Source organism: Camelus ferus, chromosome 19 (assembly GCF_009834535.1).
Source record: "Camelus ferus isolate YT-003-E chromosome 19, BCGSAC_Cfer_1.0, whole genome shotgun sequence".
Taxonomy (NCBI): domain Eukaryota; kingdom Metazoa; phylum Chordata; class Mammalia; order Artiodactyla; family Camelidae; genus Camelus; species Camelus ferus.
In genome coordinates, this window is record NC_045714.1 from 14,971,488 (window position 1) to 14,991,620 (window position 20,133).

Below are 20,133 nucleotides of genomic sequence, written 5' to 3' on the forward strand. Positions count from 1 at the left end.
CTTCCCACCCGCGGTGAAGTCCCTGAAGGGCTGGAAAGCTCAAGGCATGCAGCCTGTTGTGGGTACCACCGTGTGCCCGCGGGGGCTCACGTCTGGTTGGAGGGCTGAGCACGCAGAAGCAAAAACCCCCAACCTGTCTTGGGTGAGAAGGGGCAGGCCCCATCCTCAGCGGAGAAGGCCAGAGCAGAGGGGCACTGCGGGGCCTCGGCCTGAAGGGCTCAGCCCAGGGCTGTGGCAGCAGCAGAAACGGACCAGAAACGCAGGGGCCATCGTCCAGCTGCTCGCCGCCCCCACAGAGCTGGAAAGGTGGGGGCAGGCTAGACCAGCTGGGGGCCAGGGCCCAAAGCAATGGCCAGAGCCCGGGAAGGGGGGGTCCAGGAGGTGGGAGGGAGACAGGCTGTGCTCTAGGACTGGGGCGAGGGTCATTTAACTACTCCAACTCCAGGCCACGCCAGGGTGCGCTGCCTCGGGAGCCCAGGTCTGACCAACGCCGCAGGACTGAACTTCCGCCGGCACAGGCCGGCAAGGGCCAGGCCAAGGGGGCGGAGCGGGGAGGTGCTTGGGGAGGGGAGGTGCTTGGGGAGGGGCCGAGCCGAGGCCTCGCAGGGGTCCTGGGCGGGGCCTGAACCGAGGCGGGGCCTGAGGGCCAGCTCGTCCCGCCCCCCGTGACGAGACTGCGGCGCCGCCGTATAAGGAGACGCGTCCGCGCGTGCGCGCCCCGCGCGTCTGGGTCGTGGAGCTGTAGCTCGCGGTCACTTCTGCAGATGGGCTCCGTGGCCTAGCGTCCCCGTCCCCGCCACCTGTGATCGTGCGCCGAGGCCCACGAGGGGTCGCCGCCGAGGTTAGGGGCTGGGGCGGCGCAAGGGTGGGGTCGAGCGGCCCTAATGGGCGGCGCGGGCCGGCCCGTGCGCGACGGTGGCGGGGCGGGTCGCACGGCGGCCGAGAGGACGGAAGGGCGGGCGGGGCCGGGGCCGCGGGCGGGCAGGGGCGGCGGGCCGGGCCCGGGACGCGGAGCTAGGGGCGCGCCGGCCTCTTCCAGAGCCCCAGGCCTGCGGCCCCGCGCACAAAGCGCCTTTGTTACCCCGCGCGGCCGGTTCGGGCTGGTTGGAACCGCCCGCGCGGAGAGGGCGGGCCGGGAGTTCCCGAGCCCCGCCTCGGTTGGGTAAACAAACCCAGCCTTTGTGCCCCGCCCCGGAGCCCGCGGGGCTGAGCCTGGCGTCCCGACCGGGCGGCTCAGCCCGGGTGGGGAGCGTCCCTCTCGACGGGCAGCGGTGACCAAAGGGGCTCCCCCACGGCGCCTTTGCAGGTTTCCACCAGCCCAAGCAAGATCATGGCAGCCATCCCCTCCAGCGGCTCGCTCGTGGCCACCCACGACTACTACCGGCGTAAGTAAGCCCCTTGCTCGCCCCCTCCCCAAGTCTCACCCAGCCTGTGGCGGCAGCTCCAGTGTCTTGAGAACCCTTATCTGGGTGGGGAGTGAGCTGCTAAAGATCCCTGGCACTTGCCCTGTGCTGCCAGCAAAGCCAGCATTTGGCCTGGTGGGCTGGGGGCTCAGTACCCTGCAGAGCTGACTGGGCCTCTTCTCTCCAGGCCGCCTGGGCTCCACTTCCAGTAACAGCTCCTGCGGAAGTGCGGAGTACCCTGGGGAAGCCATCCCCCACCACCCGGGTGAGTGGAGGCCCCGTTCCCATCTGTCCCCAGGGGCCCTCTGGAAGGAGCCAGCTGCAGCATCCTGACTTCACTTTGCTTCCTTCAGGTCTCCCCAAAGCCGACCTGGGACACTGGTGGGCTAGCTTCTTTTTCGGGAAGTCCACTCTCCCATTCATGGCCACAGTGTTGGAGTCCCCAGAGCAGTGAGTCCACTTTCCTGGGGGGCAGTGAGGGGGGTGGGCAGGTGGAAGCAACCTCTGACCACACGCTCTCCCCCAGCTCGGAATCGCCCCAGACTTCCACCAGCACGATCACCTGTGACCTGGTTCGGGAAGCCGTGGGGAAGCAGCAGCCTGGCAGCCAGCCTGGCAAAACCAACTCCAGGCCCCCGTCCTGAGTGGCTGCCACCAGCTGCCAGGCTTCCTTCCAAGGCGCTAGGCTCATAAGAGCCCTCCCCCTCCTCTTCCCTCCCCTCCCTGAGACTAAGCAGGCTACAGCCAACAGAAACGGTTGGGTTCTTTAATATCAAAACAGCAAAACACCAAAAAGGAAGTTAAGAGAACCGCACTCTTTGCTGTCCAAGCCACGTGAGAGCCTTCCTGACACTTAACAACCCTGTGCCTTGCACCAAGTAGAAAATAAACTCTAAGCAGCCATCAGCCTGATGGTGTGTGTGAGCTGTGTGCCCTACCCGCACCCTGCCGCCCCCCGCCCTGGGAGAAGTCACCCATACCCTCAACCTTCTCACTTCCTGGGCGGTGGGGAACTGGCTTTGCTCCCTGGGCCTTCCTGGGGCCCCTCCCTAGGGGGCCACCTCCAAGGTCTGGCCCAGGTGCACATGGGGAGGCAGCTCTGGTGAGCATGGAGCCTCGCATCTGAGAAGGGGTAGGGTGCCTTGCTATGTTGGGGAGCTGGGGAGAGCAGGCAGCCCAGGAGCTGGACAGGAGGCCTCCAGGGCAGCCACTGAGGTCAGGGCCCTCTGACTGCACCCCTTGTCCCTGCCACTAATGCTGGGGGCTGGGCCTCTGGCTCTGGGTTCAGGAGCCCAGTGCCCCTTGGAGGACCTTGAGGAGGCCGTCCTCAAGCTGGTTTAGGGTGGTTCATATGCCACGTCTTCCCAGGTGCCTTCTGGTAAGGGGTCACCTCTTCTTTTTCTAGCCTCTTGAAAGATGCTCTCTGGACAGGGTTCCCCAACCCTGGGGGTGTGGACCCAGGCACCCGAAACTAAGGCTGAGGGGTAGGAGGTGTAGGAGTGCCCTAGAGGGGCCCTGCCACCAGGGACAGCCCAGCTCTGGGCAAAGTCCAATTCCAGGGGCTCTGTGTATGGTGGTGAGGGTGTGGCTCATCCTCTGCTGGCCTCCTGGTGGTTGGCTGGTGGTGTCCAGCAGAGGTGGACCGGGGGAGTGGAGGGAGGCTTGGTGGGAGGTTAATGGGCTGGGCTCAGCAGGCCCTTGGAGGAGCCCATTCTCTGACCTCCCCATCTGCACTCTGCCTCATTCGCACAGGTCCATTCCAAGGCACTTGGATGGCTAGTGGCCCCCAAAGGCTGCACCCTCTGTCCTGCTTGCCCTCAGTGTGTCCACACAGACTGCAGAGTTGGGGGTTGGGCTCCCCTGTGGTCCAAAGGCTGGTAGACAGTGATGAGCCAGGGGGAGGGGCATACCTCCAAGGCTGGCCTGAGCCCCACCCAGTCTTTTTTGGCCACAGTGTCCAGATGAAGCCCCCAGATCCCCTGGTGGCAGCTGCTGATTGCTGAGGCAGGTGGCCAGGGACAGCCGCCTCGCACCAGGTAGCAGGCATCAGGGCTCCTGTCAATGCAGAGTGCTGGAAAGTCCATGCCCCCTCAAGTTCAGGGGTCAGGCAGGGCCAGGTGGCAGAGGGAGTGCAGCCAAAGCCTAAGTCCCCACCGTGCACAGCCAGGGAGGCTCAGTCCTGTCCTGACAGCCAGTGGGCTTCGGGTCAGGACCAGGGACAGGTCCCCTCCCTTAGGAAAGAAGGGAGGGTTCCAGAGCAGGCGTGGGCTGTGGAGGGCCTGGCACTTTCCAGAGCTGGTGTCTTGAGAGGAGTAGGTGGGAGGAAGGGGTAGTCTGAGCCCTAGACTGCACTGGGTGAGCTCCCCTGCCCCGGGACAGGGTGGGCCCAGTGCTGCCGGGGGGCCCCTACCTGGGAGTGTCCAGTTGGTTCATTGAGCTGCAGCCTTAGCACAAATCCTCAGTAACTCAAGGTCAGCCCACACCCTTGATCCGCGGTTGCTCAGGCCCTTCCTCATGGGTTCTCGTACCTGGTGCAGCTGGAGAGCTGCTCCCGCAGCTCTTTGAAGCCAGGCCTCTGCGTGGGGTCCCTGTGCCAGCAGCAGAGCATCAGTTTGTATGTGGTGGGTGGGCACTCGGAGGGGCAGGGCATGCGGTAGCCTGCTTCCACCTTCAGGAAGGCCTCGTGGTTGGACATGCCTGCAGGGGGCAGAACAAGAGGGGCTGTGGAGGCAGAGAAGCCAGTGTCCTGGGGCCCTGCCCTCACCCTCTGCATCCCTGGCACCTCCAGGGCCCTCCCTCTGGACGGTGAACCCTGGGAGGCGTCCAGGTGCTCAGTGAATGGTGCAGGGGCCCTGTCCGGGTGACGGCCGCCTCCCCCCCTGCCCACAGTCGGCAGCACTGGGCACCCAGTACCTGGGTAGGGTGTCTGACCCCCGCTGAATATCTCATGGAGGAGAACCCCGAAGGACCAGACGTCGGACTTGATGGAGTAATGCCCTCGGGAGAGCGCCTCAGGGGCAGTCCACTTGTAGGGGATGCTGTGGTCGTGGGAGAGGTAGATGTCCTCCTGCAATCAGATGTGTGCTGGGCGCAGGTCTTGGGGGCCGCTGTGCCCTCCCCCTGCCGCGTGGACAGGCTTGGGGAGCCCGGTGCGTGGCGGGCAAGTGTACAGTTGTGACCCACACTGTGTCATGGCCTCCTGGGACCCATGCCTGCTAAGCAGGAAGTCCCCACCCACCCATGCCAACAGGCCCCACCCCAGAGGACCCTTTTGCAAAACCCGGGACAAGGGGGCAGAGTTTCTCCCAAAGTGAGCTGCTAGGAGACCCTGGGAGGAGTCGTAGGTTAGCAGCCAAGCAGGCATGACGGGGTTGAGGAGCCGCTCGAGGAGCAAACTGCAGTGACTGAGTGTGGTTTGCGAGAAGCTGGAGCTTCGCTCTGGGGCATCACGACTTGAAGGAATCCCTTCAGTTTCTGTGTTACTGGGGTTCCCGAGATGCTGATGTGTGCAGAGCTGGACAGTGGCCGACGGCGAGTGAGTGGTGGTCCACTCCTCCCCGCCGCGCCCCACCCTGCACATTTGTCCTCTCCTCCTGCAGTTCCCAGGCTCATGCCTCCACTGCCCTCCGGAGCCCCGTGGCCCCCGTCATCTCACCCGTCAGAGTTGCAGCTGCCTCAGCTTCCTGTTGCCCCCGACCCGGGCTCCCTGAGGGCAGGAAGCCCATGGGAGTCTCCTGCCCCCTGCCCAGAGGTGGCCCTGCGCCCCACACCCCCGTTCTCCGCCCTCCCCCAGCCCTACCTTGATGAGCCTGGCCAGCCCAAAGTCCCCAACTTTGCAGGTGTTGTTCTCCCCCACGAGGATGTTCCTGGCCGCCAGGTCCCGGTGGATGTAATTCTGCGATTCCAGGTAACACATGCCCTCAGCCACCTGCGCTGCGATGCCCGCCAGCTCCGAGGCCAACAGGGCTTTGTCGTCAGAGTCTGCAGAGGCAGCGAGAGGCCAGGGTGAGCGGTGCGGCCAGGCTGAGTCCACTCTGCAAGCTCCTGCCCTCAGTGAGGGGCTGGGGCACAGGGCAGCTGGCCTAATTCAAAATTGGAACTGTGGGCCCCCTGCCACCTTTCTGGAAGGCGATTCTGTATCAGAGCCAAACACAGTCCAACGTGCTGTCTGGGATTTCCTTCTGGGAATCCACATTAAAACAATAGGAACTCAAAGGCATTTTTAAGGACTAGGGTGTCCATCACAGCATTATTTACATGACTGAAAACCTCAAAACTGTCAACAACAGGCGCCTGGCTAAGCAGACACAGCACATCACGTGGTGGCGGGCAGACTGTCAGTTTCACGTCTGAAGAGCATTTAAAATGGGGGCCGTTTGCGATGATCAAGCTGATGTGTCAGCCTTCCACGTGCCGGGGTGTGACGACGTCCGTGGACACGCAGCTGTGCACACCGGCTGTCACCCTAAGTGCCCGTTTCTTCCCATTGTAACGTCTCTGGGAACTGGGCCGCATCTGCACCCAGCGCACCTCAGCGAATTGGCTGCGATTGTCTGGTTTTGGTGTTCAGTGAAGTAATGGGACTTTTACAGGTGACAAGATACGTGTGTGAGCGTGTGCACGCTGGAGTGTGGGTGTGTACACAGCGCGAGGAGGGACAGTGCCTTCCAGGAAGAGAAGCGCAGTGAGAACCAGGCCTGGGTGCTCTGGCAGCGGGAGGGGTGGGCAGGCCGCGCCAGGATCTGACCAAGGTGGCCTCAGTCCACTGTGGGTGTAGGAATTCTGAGGGGCTTCTCTTGTCTTTGTTCTCAACTGTGTTTTCTCCAGCTCCTCCGACGACAGGTGGTACATTTATCACAAGCTATTTTCAGTCCTTTCTCAGACAGGAAAAGCGGACAAAGCACCAAGATTCCCAGGCAGCCCTGTGTGTGGGTTGGGGTCGGGGGTCCTCTCTCTTCCTGCTCACGTTTCCTGTTCCCTCCCACGAGCGTGTGTCATTCTGGTCCCAGGAAAGGGGCCCAGGCGCCCACCCACTCACCCCGCAGCAGCCCCAGCAGGCTCCCCTTGGGCATGAGCTCAGTGATGATGTACACGGGGTCCCCCACGGAGGCCACCGCATACAGCGCCAGGATGTGCTTGTGCCGGAGCTTCTTCATGGCCTGGATCTCTGCCCGGACCATGCGCTGGTGCAGGAGGTCGTCTGTGAGGACGAGTGGCCTCGCTGGGTATGGCGGTCGGAGAAGGTGGGGCCCCATCCCTGCTCCTTCCACCCACCTGCACGCCACAGCCACTCAGGAAACGTGGGCGCCTTCCCCCAGACGCCCTGGCTCCCAAGCCCGGTCCCCACCATTCACACGAGGGTCTGCTGTGCCCACCGTCTGCTCGCCCCACACCCAGGCACCACCTGCACCCCCACTTGGTTTACGCCTGCGCAAGTCAGGGGTGGATCCAGGACGTTCCCCGAGTGTGTTCCCGGGCACCTGGCCCCTCAGTCCTGAAGCGGAGAATCTAAGCCTCTGGGGGGGTCCCAGGACACTTTGGAAGAACCCGTCCAGGTTTCCAGTGATCTGCTTATTTTGGTGGCTTTCCTTCCATTTACATGGAGAATTTTAAATTCCCTTCAAAGATAAACGCACTTAGGTAAAAGCACGAAAGGAGGAAGCCGCCCAGACGCGGCGGTAGGTGCCACACGTGGTACGAGGCAGGTCAGCGTGCAGTCCGTGGGCGCCTGGGCCCAGGGCTGGACAGGCCGCCTCAGCCCTGGTGAGCAGGGCAGGGGCGCCTGGCCTGGAGCCCACTCACCTCGGGCAATCACCTTGATGGCCACTCGGGCCGTGTCCTTCCAGAGCCCCTCGAAGACCTCCAGAAGTAGCCAGCCCCAAGCTTCCGGCAGAGCGTGAACTCCTCTCGCGGCCTCTCCCAGTCGTCGCAGAGGGGCAGGGGCTCAGGCACTTGCTGCAGGGATCCCTGCCGGCGGGTCAGGAAGTCCCCACTCTGACCCCAGCAGGGGGAGCCCCTGGTCTGCCCTCAGATGTAGGGCCACGTTCTGCTTGGGAGCGTCCCAGTGTCCAGTGTGTGTGCCAGGGGCTGCCCCCAGCCTGGTGGACCCCTACTGTGTCCTGTAGACAAACACCACCCCCACCACCTGCTCCGGGCCGGTGACATTGCCCTGAGTACCACTCACACAAAACTCCTGTCCAGCTGCTGGCTGGGACACATGGCCCCTGTCGCCTGTCCCCAGGCTCCCACCCCCCCAGAGAGAGTCAGGACGTGGCAGAAGCATAGTTGACCTCTCACCTGCCCAGGGGTGAGAGTGACCGGGCAAAGGAGGGCGTGTCCCCTGCCCACCCTCCTGCTGCCACGCACAGCTCTGTCCAAGCACAGCTCCCTAGGCTGAGTCTCCCTGAGTGGGCCCCGCCAGTCAGGGTATCAGGACCCACCCCTGCCCAAGGGCTGTGTCCCTGAGGAGGGAAGAGCTGTAGGTGGGCAGGGGCCGCGGCAGGGCCTGGCCGGGGTGGGGCGGCCCTACCTTACTGCAGGGCGAGGTCAGCCGCAGGCCATGGGACAGGCTCTGGGCCTTGTGGTGGTCCAGGAGCTCTGGCAAGCTGCAGAAAGACACGGCCTCGTTGAGGTGCAGCTGGCCGGCCCGCCGCCAGATCCTGTAGTGCCGCACAGCCTGCGCGTCCTGCACTGGATGGAGGGGGGCGCTCATGAATAGGCACAGGGAGGGGCCGCAGGCGGAGGCTCTCCCAGCCAGGGAGGGAGAAACCTGCCAGGACCTCTGGACAAGCGCCCACCCGGGGGTCAGAGCTCCCCGAGCAGCGCGGGGGCAGGGCAGGCCAGAGCGGCCGGGCTCTCTGCATGCAAGAAGGGTTTAGGGACAAAAAGCCCCAAAATCAGGCATGGGGGCGCTACAGTGTGGACGAGGTGGGAAGGGGGTACCTGAGAGGACGTAGTCGGCGCCTGGCTTCTCGCTGACCCTGAGCAGGAAGGCCCCCCGCTCCTTGCCCTCGGCCTGCAGTCGGTGCGAGGCTTCCGAGCGAGAGATTCGGCCGAAGAACCACCTGCAGGGCGAGGATCCTGAGCAGTGAGGACCCCACCCGTGCCCCAACCCTGCCCACCTGGAGTCCCAGCCCCCAACTGACCCTCTGCCTCCTCACGCCCCCAGCCCTGACCCGCAGCCGCCCCCCGACACTCACTGACCTCGAGTCCTCTTCTTTGCCGGACACCAACCCCAAATGTCCCACGTGGCTGGTTCTGGACACAGGGAGAGGCCCCTCCCACCACCCTGCGCAGTGTCCCACCTACGGGGACAGAGCTGCCCCACTCTGTGGGTACAGCAACCCCCCAAACCTCGCATGTGGCTTTCTAGCCACACTCTTAGGCCATGTCACGCTGTGACTCTGTGGCCAGCTTCTGCACCCAGGCCACAGTCATGTTGTGCTCTAGTGCTGTGGGACTGGGACTGAGTGTCTGAGACACATACGTGCACCCACACGCGCACACGTGCGATCACATGCATTCTCAGACACCCGCTCCCAGTGCGGGGCGGGGGACAAGCCCTGGACTCTGGAGGGCAGGGTGGGGCCTGTGGAGTTCCCCAGGTGGCCTCTGCTGCCAGCTCCACTGCCCTCTGCACCCCCAACTCCCTCAGGCCCCGCTGGAATGCCAGCCCCTGCAGGGAAGATCACGGCCCGGCACAGAGCCCTGTGGGGTCCACATCCCACCCCCAGCTGACCCAGCACCTCTGGAATCTCCCCCGTTTGCTCTTCCCCCCAACTGTCCTGCTACCTTCCCACTTCTCAAATGTGCTGAGTTCCCAGGGCCTTGGGCCTTTGCACCAGCCACGCCAGCCCCTGCACTACTGCTGTGGAGGCCCCAGTCTGCAGCTGGCTCCTTCCAGGAGGAGGTGCCCTGCGTGTGGCCACTGTCTGCCCTGCACACAGCAGGCAGTCAATCAGTGGTGCATGGGGAGAGGTGCTGGGTCACGGGGGCGTGCAGCAGGTCGTGGGGATCCCTCCTCTGGACCCTCCCTACCCAGAGCTCAGAGAAGCACCTCAGGTCGTCGTGCACATAGCCATGCCAGGCTGCACCCCTCAGGCCCGCAGCTGCCTCTGGGAGCCACCTTGCCGGTGCTGGGGCAGCCATGCTGGGACAGGGAGTGTCTGCAGCCCACACCGCATGCAAGTGTGTCGCAATGGCCCTCCCACTCCCTCTGACGAGGCCACCCATCTGGTTTCGTGTGTTTGGAAGGTGAGTCAAACTCCTCTCCCCAAAAGGCCCAGTCTCTGCCTCGGACCCCTGTGCGGACCCCATCACTGTCAGCTGGCCGCCCTCTCTGGCGCCTGGCACTGTGAAGTGGTCCCAAGGGAGCCCGAGGAGGGGCCGTAGCCTCAGCAGCCCCCGTCCCCAGGTGTCAGGCAGCAGAGCCCAGTCAGGTATCCCAAGACCAAGATGGTGGGTCCAGCCACATGGGGGCACAGGGGGACAGAGCCACAGGCCCCTCACTCCTGGTCAGCCCTGTGCCCCTGTCCACCCCAAAGCCTGGCCACTGCGGCACAGAGCTCTGTCCTGACAGCTGCCCTGCCCTGAGCTCATGAGAGGCAGCAGGGCCCAGGGAGTAGAGGCACCCTGGAATGACCAGCTGGGGCGGCAAGGACACTCACGGCTCAGACTCCACTGTTCCGTCTTCAGCCAGATAGTTGTAGGGCACGTAGCCCTCGGCCAGGGCGCTGCCCGCCGCGTCCAGCAGCACGGCCCACCACCACTCCTCCTGCTTCCTGGCCACGCAGAAGAGGTCCCCTGCCCGGAAGCTCAGCTCCTCGGCTGTCCGGGCCTCGAAGTCCCAGAGGCCCACGTACCTGGGGCCCCTGGGAGCCTGGCCCTGGGACCCCATGGCTGGTACAGGGGCAGAACTGGGCCTCCTGGCCTCGCCGCCTTCACTGGCCCGGCTCAGACACCGCTGGCTAGGAGCAGCGTGTGGGCAGGGCTGACGCTGACAGGCCAGCCCGCCCCACTGGGCCACTGCCCACTTCCCTGACAAGGTGGCAGGGCTGGTCACACCTGTGCCACCAGGACAGCTTCTCCCGGGCCTCCCCAAGCACCCTCGACTCCACCCTGAGGGCCCCAGCAGCTGCCCCCCCATCCTCCTACCCCTGGGCCAGATCAGTCTGGGTGCTCATCTTGCCTCCCTGCTGTGGGGAACCTGCCCACCAAGCAGCCACTCAGGTGTCCCTGGCCACACGGCCAGACCTGAGCACCAGGGGAGGGAGGGTGGGGTAGCTGATCAAGCCAGGGCGCTCCCTTCCCAAACCTCCCAGGGCTGCTGGGACTGAGCCAGGACACAACAACAGGCAGCTCTCAGCAGAACGGCTGCTGGAAGCCCCGGTGGGCACTGAGTCTCTTCCCACTACCGAAGGTTCTCCAAGTGCCAGGTGCCTCCTTCTCACCCACGGAGCCTGCGCAGTCCCTGAGCCCAGCAGGGAAACTCTGCCACGACAGGAAGGCGGTGAGGACAAGGACCAGGGGAAATCACACTCTAACCCTACTTCCTGGTGCTTTCCCTTTTATTGAGACGAGACTATGGGACCACTCGCTTCACTGAAACCAAGTACAAGTATCATTTCACAAGTTTGTGAGCACACAGAGCAGCCCGCTCAGTTCTGACCAGGGAGGGGCCAGGCCCAGGGGGCAGGGACCCAGGGCTGGGCGGTGAGCTGCTCGGCTCCCCTGGGCTCCAAGGCCCCACCCTGCACGCCCACCCTTCACCGCTGCCGGGACACCTGGGCGCCGCGTCCAGGGCCTCGGCCGGATGTGCGGGGGTTTTCCCGGGGCCACACCGGGATGTGGGCCGCAGGAGGGTTCTGAGGTGGAGACCCTGGTCCCTCCCCAGGCACCACCACCAGACCTGCTTGGCTTGTGCTGAAGAGATGCCCCAGGGATGTGCCAGTGACCCCAACCCTGAGCACACCCGCCTCTCCGGTCACCGCCCAGCACAGCCCTCCGGCCACAGTGCGCCTGCCAGCCCCGCTCCGCACATGCCACAGTTTCCAGGAAACAAAGCGGGTGAGCCCTCCAGCATGGCCGGAGCCCTGAACCTCACACCACTTTATCTGGGAACCACCCAGAGCCCAAGGAGCCCAGCTCCACCCCTGAGGGCTGCAGACCAAGGCAGACCCCCTAGCTGCCTGCGGCCCCAAAAGGCTCAGGCCAAACCCACCTGCCCCTACTGTCTGCCTGGGTCGGGAGGACGGTGTCCCAGGCTCTGACCCACAGCCAGGCCGACTGGGGCCCTGAAGTGGCCTGTTCCTACCTCCTACCTAGTCCTTTGGGCTGCCTCTGCCCACAGTGCCCACCCCTCCCCTCTGGGAAGGCTTCAGTCCCCGCCCTCCACTGTCTGTCTCTTGGGGACCAAAGCCATCAGGGTGATCTGGAACCAATGTGATGTCCTGCCCAGTCCACATTTGGTGACACTCTGACGTGGCTTGAAACCAGCCCTGTGGGAAGTCGCATCCTGGAAACTGGCTGCTTCCTTTCCTAGGGGAGCTGGTCATCACCCAGGTGCCCAGACTGACATGGCCTCTGCCCCACCCCTACCTGCACAGCCAGGCCAGCACCCAGCCCCACGCCTGAGGCACTCTGCCTCCCTGACCATTGTCCCACCCCCAGAGAACCGACCCCCAGCATAACTTAGTCACCTTCCAGTGGCCTGACCCATCCAACCCCCCTCCCCAGCCCTCTCTGCTCCAGCCCCAGGGAGATGGAAAGGGCTGTTCGTACAGCTTCTGCAGCCTCAGCCGGTTCCTGCCAACAGCCCAGGAGTCATGCTGCCCCTGGGTCCCTGGTTCTGGGCGCAAAGATGCCCGCGGGTGGGGACCAGCTCTTCCTCCGCTGTGGTAAGCCAGCTGGGGGACCATGCCGTCAGCTCCAGCTCCTGCTGTGATCTGGGGGCTGATGCGTGTGCTGATGGCCGTGCCCAGCCTGCGCTACGTGTGGCCAGCGCCCCGAGTCTGCCAGAGAGCCCCAGCCTGCCACTTCGGTAAGGCCACAGCAGGACTTTGGAGACACTGGGAAGCCCACCTCTCACTCTTGACTCTGAGAGAGCTGAGGGGGCTCCATCTGGCCTTCTCTGCAGAGATCCTCACCCCACCAGGGACACCAGTCACATCAGGAGAGGACCCCAGCCCCTCCTCTGTCTGAGCAGGTGTCTGCATATGTCTGCCTTGCGTGCCCATGCAAGTGTCAGAGCGTGTCAGGGCGTGTGGCCCACGGCCAGAGGCTGCGCGGGCTGGCAACAGTTTTGGGGCACCAGAGACCCCTGTGTGTGTTGACCTGTCCTGTGGGTTGGGAGGCTCCTCAGCAAGGGGGTGGCCCTGGCCAGGTGTCTGGGGCCCGAGTCACGTGAGGGCAGGGTGGCGGCGCCTGCCAACGGCGCTCAGCTTCTCCTGCAGGGTGGCGAAGTCCGGCCGCTCCTCAGGGCTCCCCCGCCAGCACTGCAGCATGAGCACATAGACCTCGGTGGGGCAAGCAGCCGGGCGCGGCAGCCGGTACCCTCGCATAATCTCCTGCAGAGTCTCCTGGTTGCTCATTCCTGGGGAGGGGGATGAGGGGCTGGGTGGGGGCTGCCTCGCCTCTGCCTGGGGTCCCCGTGGAGCCCTCCCCCCAGCCATCGGCCAGACCCTGCCAAGCAGGCAGCCTTGAGGCCTGGAGCCCCTTCCAGGGTCAGTGACCCCCGGGACAGGTGCACCTCTTGCTTCGGGCTGGCTCCCGCACTTCCTCCCTCAGACTACGCCTCGCCTCCGGCCTTGAGGCCCACCTTCATAGGGACACTGGCCGTAGGTGAAGACTTCATAGAGCAGGACTCCGAAGGACCAGACATCCGACTTCTGGGAGTACACGCAGTAGTGGGCTGCCTCAGGCGCCGTCCACTTGACAGGGATCTTGGAGCCACGGCTCGGGGAGTAGATGTCGTCCTGGGCGAGGCAAGACCAGCCAGGCAGTGGGCAGAGTGGCACCCTCCCCTCCCAGCCGCTCGGCCACCCCGCCGTGGTCCACGGCCAGAGCTCACCCTGACCTTGAGCAGCCGGGCCAGGCCAAAGTCGGCCACCTTGCAGGCCAGGTCGTCGCCCACGAGCACGTTCCTGGCAGCCAGGTCCCGGTGCACGATGTGCCGCTCCTCCAGGTAGCTCATGCCCTCGGCCACCTGGCAGGCAAAGGTCAGCAGGAGAGGCGGGCTCAGGGCCTGGCCTTCAGGGCCTGCAGGCGGGGCCGACAGTCAGGGCGCAGGCAACTGCCCGTCACTTCCCTCCATGCGCCAGTCTAAGACGGGGCGGAACAGCACTGCCCACCGAGGCTGCTGAGGGCTCTGTGCTGCCACAGTGACCCCGCGGGCAGTGGCCACTTGGAGCAGGCGGCTCTGTGGCAGCCTGGCCTGGGTCAAGAAACGGACCAATGTTGGGAGGGGGCGCCCAGGGCTGGGCGGGGCCCCCGCTGACATTGTCCAGGGCTGGTGACATGGAGGTCCGCCGCATCTGCATCCCACCCAGCCCAGAACCACAGTGCCCAGACCCCGGCCCGACCTCGCACGTGGCCAGAGCCCACCATGGCCATCCAAGCCTCAGACGATCGAGCGTCCAGGATAGAGGCCTGGAGAGCAGTCAAAGGCAGGCACGAGCCCAGGCTGGAGTCCTCGTCCCCTCCGCAGACACTCACTGCCCAGGAAGGCCTGCAGGCTGCCCCTGCGCATGAGCTCAGTGACGATGTACACTGGCACGCCCGCGGAGCACACCGCGTGCAACCGGATGAGGCGCTGATGCCTTAGGCTCTTGAGCGTCCGGATCTCCTGGGCGAGGTCGGTGAGCTTCATGTCAGCTGTGGGACAGGGCAGAGCTCCAGGACCCACCCCCCCCCCGACCCCCTACCCGAGGCTCCGGGGGCACCACCCCTCCCCTGTGCCCCCCACCCCAGGCTCCGGGGGCCCCATCCACCTGGTTTGATGACCTTGATCGCCACTGGCACAGAGCCCAGCCACAGGCCTTCCCACACCTCCCCAAAGTAGCCTTCGCCCAGCTTCCTCTGCAGGGTGAACTCGGAGCGTGGCCGCTCCCACTTGTCCTGCTCGGGGGTGGGGGGCACTCAGCACCTCTGCACGTGGCTCCTGGGCAGAGTGGGCACCTCCTCCCCGGGTGCCAGGTCTCCCACCCTCTGCCCCTGCATCCCAGCTCAACCCTGGTCTTGGGTAGGGTGAGGGGCCCAGCTGCTGGCCTCCCCAGGCTTGGCCCTAATTGCTTCCGGACCAAAGTGGCACCTTTGCTGGCGGTAGGCATCAGCTCACAAACACTCATCACCACCCGTCTGGGCTGTCATTAAGAGACCAGAGGAACCAGATCGCTGCCCGGCCCCCGGCAGGACTGCTCGCCCAGGATGGTTGCAGAGACACTGTGGCCCCAGTGCAGGTGTGGCAGGGTCCCTCCCGCATCCCCCACAGCCTCCGCGCTGGCCTGGGGCTGTGTGGGCACTTTCCCCAGACTTGTCCCTGCCCTCCTGGTGCTCTACTGCAGAGCTGGGCAGTGGGAGAGGGCACCCTACAGGCCTCCTTTCCCCCTATGCCAGGGATCCCCTGAGATGGTGAGAGCAGACCCAGCCCCAGGGCAAGGCCCCACCCAAAGTGTGGAGGAGGCACTGGGACACCTGAGCAGCACCCGGCCCAGGCCAGGCCAGCCGGGTGTGCTCTGGGCAGCATCTCAGGCCTGGCGAGGGGCAGCCTGGCAGGTGGGGGTTCAGTGGGCTTACCTGGGGCACACAGGGCTGGATCAGCTGCCAGTGGACCTTGTAATAGGCCAGGAGCTCCTCCAGGCTGGGGAAGAGCTGGCCCTTCTGCAGGTAGAGGCTGCCGTCGGCTGCCGTGGAGATGCGGTAGTGGTGGACTTTGGCCTGGGCCCGGACTTGGGGGCACAGAGAAGGAGGCTGTGTCTTGGCTGCAACCTGCCCTAGACTGTCCCACCACCCCAACCAGATGACCCACCCAACCCTCCTCGGGGCCTGGCTCAGCTCCCGCCTTGAGGCCCTGGGATGACTGGAGCTGCATGGAGGCCACAGGGGCAGTGGGGAGGGCCGGAGGGGGGGGTTCCTGCTGACAGTGTGCACAGAGCAGGTGCTCAGTGGATACTTGGGGGACAAATGAGTCCACGTGTGGGTGGAGGGGGGGGAGCAGCAGGGTGAATGAATCGAGGTGAAGGGACCAGTCCAGGGGTGAACAGGTGGGCAAGCACATGAGTGAGTGGTGACGGGAGAATGGGTGAGTGTGTAAGTGAAGAAACACATGCGTGCGGGGGCGGGGGATGGGTCCGCCAGGCCCTGGTGGCTTAGGGGCTGCACTGCCTGGGCAGCAGCCACCCAACAGCCGGGGCAGTCAGCCTGGCAGGAGCTGGGCGCGGGGCCTCGGGGCAGGGACGCGGTACCTGACAGCGAGAAGTCCCCATGGCTGCTCTCACTGGGCCGGACGAGGAAGGCACCTGGCGCGTTGCCAGGGGACAGGAGCAGCTGCTGGGCCTCGGCTCGGCTGATGCCACTGAAGTACCAGCTGCAAAGGGTGAGCACAGCGGTCCCCACACAGGCCCCACGTGGGTCCGAGGCCCTGAAGGCCCACCCTGTGCAGATAGCAGAGCCGAGGCCCGAGGTCCTGCAGTCTCTCGGGGAGAAGATGCACACGGTGCCCGAAGCTGGTGGCCCAACCCAGGGTCTGCACCTGCCCCAGCCCCCAGGGCTCAGCCTCTGGGGTCGTCAGGGACCAGATGGGAGGACCACTGGGCTGGCACAGGGGTGACACAGCCACTAGCAGTGACCTGTGTCAGGTGACTGTCCACCACCTCAGCCATAGGCTCTCCTGCTCATAAAATGACCACGAGCCCAGGCCACAGGCTTAACCCACCGAAGTCCAAGGCTGCAGAGTGGAGGACTGCAAAGGGAAGGGGTCCACCAGGGACCAGGGGGCCCTGATGAGCTGCCCCCTGCGTGGGAGGGGCTGCAGTTGTGGCAAGGAGGACCAGCGCACCACCCGGCTGGACGCGGCCCGCACACCTTGGGAGGCGGACAAGTGAAGTGAGAGAAACAGGCCTCGCCCTGGAGTGGCTGGGAGAGGCTGTGGAGAAGCTGGGGGAGGCCTGGAAGCATCGCATGTCCGCCCCTGAGGGGCCGTGCCCAGCGCAGGCCCCTGCCCCCGGCCCTCTGCGCACACAGAGGTGCTTCCTCTGTGAAGCCAGGTGTGCTGAGGTGGCTCTGAACACCAGGGCGGCAGGGGCTCCCAGGCACCCACTCCTCGGTCTGTGGAGGATGCTCAGACACCGGGAGCTCAGACACCTGAGCGCAGAACAGGGTAGAGCGAGGGCCTGCCTGGGGCTCCCCCATCTGACACCCCATCCAGGCCGACTGGCTACCTAAGTGCAGCTCCCTGGTTCCACATTCTGGGGAGGAAAATGGAAAAGCCCCTAGCCCTGCTCCATGGCCTGTGCCTGCTAGCCGAGGCCCAGAGTGGGGACCCCACCCCTGAATCAGCAGCTTCCTACCTGGACCCTCCTGCTTCTGGGAGCTTCCAGGAACCCAGTGGCAGGATGCCTGCCCCCTGGGTGGGGGGCACTGCTGCCCAGGGACAGTTTGGAGAACACAGCCCCTCATCCATCCTGAAGGGGGGAGGGCAGAGGGATCTGGGGACTGTGGAGGTGGGTCAGCTCTCAGACCACTGCGGGGTGGGCAGAATCAGCAGGGATCCTGGAGGACCCAAAGCATGATTCAGTAAGTCAACACAAGGTGGAGGTGTCCCCAGACGAGGAGAACGAGGTAAGCAAAGCTGGCTGTCCTGGGCAGGTGGGCACTGCTAGAGCCTGGGGTGAGGTTGGGGCCTGGTAGGACAGGAGCCTGTGCCCACCCTGGGGAGATATGGGGAGAGGCTAGAGTCAGCCATGGGGCTAGGCTGAGGCTGGAGGGAGCGGAAAGCTGGAGACAGGAAGAGGTAGGGCAATGGGGACGGAGAGGCAGAGGCCTGGGGTACATTAGGAGCTAAAGTCAGCAGACACAAGAGGAAGGGTCAAGGACTTGAGGACATGGGACCGCAGAGACCAGACCTGGCTGGGCAGCAGGCTCGGGGAAAGCCGACACATCTTGGGTCACCTAGATTTGGGAGCAGGAGGTGCAGACATGAGGCCGCTGGGCTTCGTCCACCAAGGGCCTCCACAGCCAGGCCTTGCCCTCCTTCCGGGGTCCTTGAGCCAGGAGAGCCTCCCCCCTGTGAAGGGGCTACAGGGGCCCTTCCCAGGCCTGCAGTGCTTCCCAGCCCCCAGCCCGCCCCGGACCCACAGCAGGGCCAGGAGCAGGCTGAGCCTCGGTGCACACCCCGACTTCAGCGATGTTCTCAGAGTGGCTCCCCCTGCCCAGCTGACCCAGGGGCTAATGACACTGTGGGTGTAGTCAGCCCTTTCATCCCAGCAGAGGCAAACAGTCATTAGCTCTTCCTCCCAGCAGCCCCTCCCCTCCCCCCGGAACCCTACCATCACCTCCCGGAGCTGCTCATGGGATCTGTCCTCCACCTGGAGTGACTGTAGGCCCCTCCCCACCAGAATGGCTGGGCATGGTTGGGGCTGGAGTCCCCTCAGAAGGCACCTTCCTGTGATTCAGGCTTTCCCCCAGTTGCAAATCCCCCAGGAGACTGTGGGAACACCTAGGGGCCCCAGGAGGCTGGAGGCAGCTGGAGTGAAGCTGAGACCGGATGCTGATCTGCACAGGCCTAGCTTGGTGCGGGACCAGGGGCCCATGTCAGGGCGAGAACTGGGCAGTGGGCCTAGCTTTGCTAGCCCTGTCCACCAACCAGCTTCTGGCCTCTTCTCAGCCAGCACGTCACCCCTCTGCAGGCTGGGGCCAGGCAGAGGCATCTCCGCCCTGAGGGTTCTCTGGCCGGGGCCCCATCCGTCTGAAGTCAGGGATTACATGGCCACGCATCCAGAGGAGACAGGTAGGGGCCACGCCCAGGCTTTGGGTCAAACGCTTGAGGCCCACGTACCATGTCCACAGCCATATGGCGGGGCCCTGCTCAGAGCCGGCACACAGCTGTGCCAGGAGGCTACCCTGTCCTGAGTGCAGACCCTGACCCTGGGCAGAGAGGTCACCTCCTCTGAGGAGCCCTCTGGGAGAGTGCCCCACTCTGCTTCCCTCCATGATCACAGACTGGCATGCAAATAGCCAAGTGTCCGTGCCAGCCGCTCCCCTCCTGTGGACTGCCCTGGCCCCAGGGGCCTTGAGGACTCGGGGGAAATGGGCAGGTTCCCCCAACTGCATCCACCCCCCCCAAACAAGCCTCCTTGGGAGCAATCCCGAAGGCCAGGGCCATGCCTGCCCCATAGCTAGCCCAGCACAGGAGGCGGGGGCACTGGGGGAAGGTGGACAGGTGAGAGGCGCAGGTGAATGCCTCTCTCTGACCCACCGTATCACCCCTTCCACGCCGGGGTCACCACCTGCCCCCTCACAGCACAAGGACGGCCTCTCCGCCGATTCATGTCCTCACTCTCGGTCAGAACTGCACCCGAGATCGTAGCCCCTGGCCCTCTAAGCAGTGGCCACTCAGCCAACACTGCTCAATCCCTGTGTGAGAGCAGGAGGACCTGGCCAGCAGGGCAGGGCCCTAGAGTGACCACCACGCCGGGTGCCTGGCCAGCAGCGTGCACACACACCATGCAGCTGACCCCTGGCGCCACCTAGCCACTCCTGCCGGACAGAGTCCTTGCCGCCTTCCCTCCCGGGGGTACAGGGCTCAGCTTGAGGTCACAGGCTGTCTGTGCCCCACGCCTGTGTGCTTGTTCAGCTCCGAGGGGCAGGGCCTGGAGGCGTATCCCTGGACGGGCAGTCCCCCGACTCCATCCTGTGATTATTCCTGACTCCCCTGAGCGGTGGTACTCACGGTTGGTCGGAGAACGCCTCAGGGGTGACCCTGGTCACGCACGTGATGGGCACCAGCCCGGTTCTGGGAGGGCGGGAGAGCCTGCGGGCGAAGATGTAGCCGCCCTGCTCCCTGAGGGCGTAGAGCCTGTCCCCGCGGCCGACGCTCAGCTCCTCCGCGCTCTGCGCCCTGAAGTCGCACAGCGCCCTGAAGAGCTGCGCGGGCGCCGGGGGACTGCAGGGCTCCGCGGCGGGGGGCTCCACCCCCGCGGGCTCAGGCTCGAGGTCTGCATCGGGGTCCAGGAACCCCGGTGCGCCCGCCGGCCAGATCTTGTCCCAGAAGAAGGACAGGAAGGTCAGCCGCTTCCTGAGGAAGGGCTCCATGCCCCGCGACGCTCCCGACGGGGAGACACCAGAGGGGCGGTGGGATGGCGAGCGGGCGGGGCCTCGCTGCGCGGGGCCTCAGCTTGCGCGCGGTGTAGGGGGGACGGTCTCCCCAGGGTCTCCCGGCCAAGCGCGCAGAGCCCCCGCCCGCTCCCGGCGGTGCGCAGACCAGCGCAGGGGCCCCCAGCCCCGGACACACGACGGCCGCTCCTCTCCCCGGCCTCGAGGGTGTCTCGCGGGCAAGACTGGCCCGCGACTGCTCTGATCCGGGTGCGGCTGGGGTGGGAGCCGCCCAAGAAGCGGAGTCGAGGCGGCCTGGAAGAGGGTGTCCCAAAACCGGCGTCGGGGCGGGGCTATGGGGCGGGGCCTGGTGGGTGGGGTCTCGTGGGCTGTAAAAGGCAGAGTGGGGAAGTCCCTCTGGGGA

General features: G+C 65.2%; 3 protein-coding genes across 5 annotated transcripts; 1 reads left to right on the forward strand and 2 right to left on the reverse strand.

Annotated features, from left to right (window-relative positions):
• The first annotated feature begins 676 nt into the window (after nt 1-676).
• On the forward strand, nt 677-2,309 carry PPDPF (pancreatic progenitor cell differentiation and proliferation factor). Its single transcript, XM_032461588.1, has 5 exons — nt 677-841; nt 1,307-1,385; nt 1,591-1,668; nt 1,757-1,853; nt 1,930-2,309. The coding sequence occupies exons 2-5, from the start codon at nt 1,331-1,333 to the stop codon at nt 2,045-2,047; spliced, it is 348 nt and encodes a 115-aa protein (XP_032317479.1). The 5' UTR covers nt 677-841; nt 1,307-1,330; the 3' UTR covers nt 2,048-2,309.
• Nucleotides 2,310-3,314: 1,005 nt separating this feature from the next.
• PTK6 (protein tyrosine kinase 6) lies at nt 3,315-12,321 on the reverse strand. The gene is given in 9 exon segments (XM_032461584.1): nt 3,315-4,100; nt 4,317-4,470; nt 5,203-5,384; nt 6,442-6,603; nt 7,206-7,268; nt 7,271-7,358; nt 7,933-8,093; nt 8,346-8,467; nt 10,070-12,321. Coding segments are annotated over 9 exon segments (1,596 nt in total). The 5' UTR covers nt 10,549-12,321; the 3' UTR covers nt 3,315-3,915.
• SRMS (src-related kinase lacking C-terminal regulatory tyrosine and N-terminal myristylation sites) lies at nt 12,315-20,027 on the reverse strand. 3 transcript variants are annotated; one of them, XM_032461587.1, is made up of 8 exons: nt 19,348-20,027; nt 15,863-15,984; nt 15,195-15,346; nt 14,390-14,516; nt 14,115-14,273; nt 13,471-13,658; nt 13,219-13,375; nt 12,315-12,895 (listed from the first exon to the last, which is right to left on the reverse strand). In XM_032461587.1, exons 1-8 carry the CDS (start codon nt 19,707-19,709, stop codon nt 12,876-12,878), a joined length of 1,287 nt encoding a protein of 428 aa, XP_032317478.1. In that variant the 5' UTR covers nt 19,710-20,027; the 3' UTR covers nt 12,315-12,875. The 3 variants fall into 3 exon arrangements, with proteins under 3 accessions (XP_032317478.1, XP_032317476.1, XP_032317477.1); XM_032461585.1 differs by having other exon boundaries at nt 12,315-12,993; nt 19,348-20,026; XM_032461586.1 differs by having other exon boundaries at nt 12,315-12,993; nt 13,477-13,658; nt 19,348-20,025.
• Nucleotides 20,028-20,133: the final 106 nt, after the last annotated feature.

Bases quoted from the DNA above. Each gene is read 5' to 3' on its own strand.
- PPDPF (XM_032461588.1), top strand. From the start codon at position 1,331: ATGGCAGCCATCCCCTCCAGCGGCTCGCTCGTGGCCACCCACGACTAC. The intron at 1,386-1,590 runs GTAAGTAAGCCC...TCTTCTCTCCAG, and splicing joins CACCCACGACTACTACCGGC to GCCGCCTGGGCTCCACTTCC. The intron at 1,854-1,929 runs GTGAGTCCACTT...GCTCTCCCCCAG, and splicing joins GTGTTGGAGTCCCCAGAGCA to CTCGGAATCGCCCCAGACTT.
- SRMS (XM_032461585.1), bottom strand. From the start codon at position 19,709: ATGGAGCCCTTCCTCAGGAAGCGGCTGACCTTCCTGTCCTTCTTCTGG. The intron at 13,376-13,470 runs GTGAGCTCTGGC...TGCCTCGCCCAG, and splicing joins CCCGGCTGCTCAAGGTCAGG to GACGACATCTACTCCCCGAG. The intron at 12,994-13,218 runs GTGGGCCTCAAG...CCCCCTCCCCAG, and splicing joins CGGCCAGTGTCCCTATGAAG to GAATGAGCAACCAGGAGACT.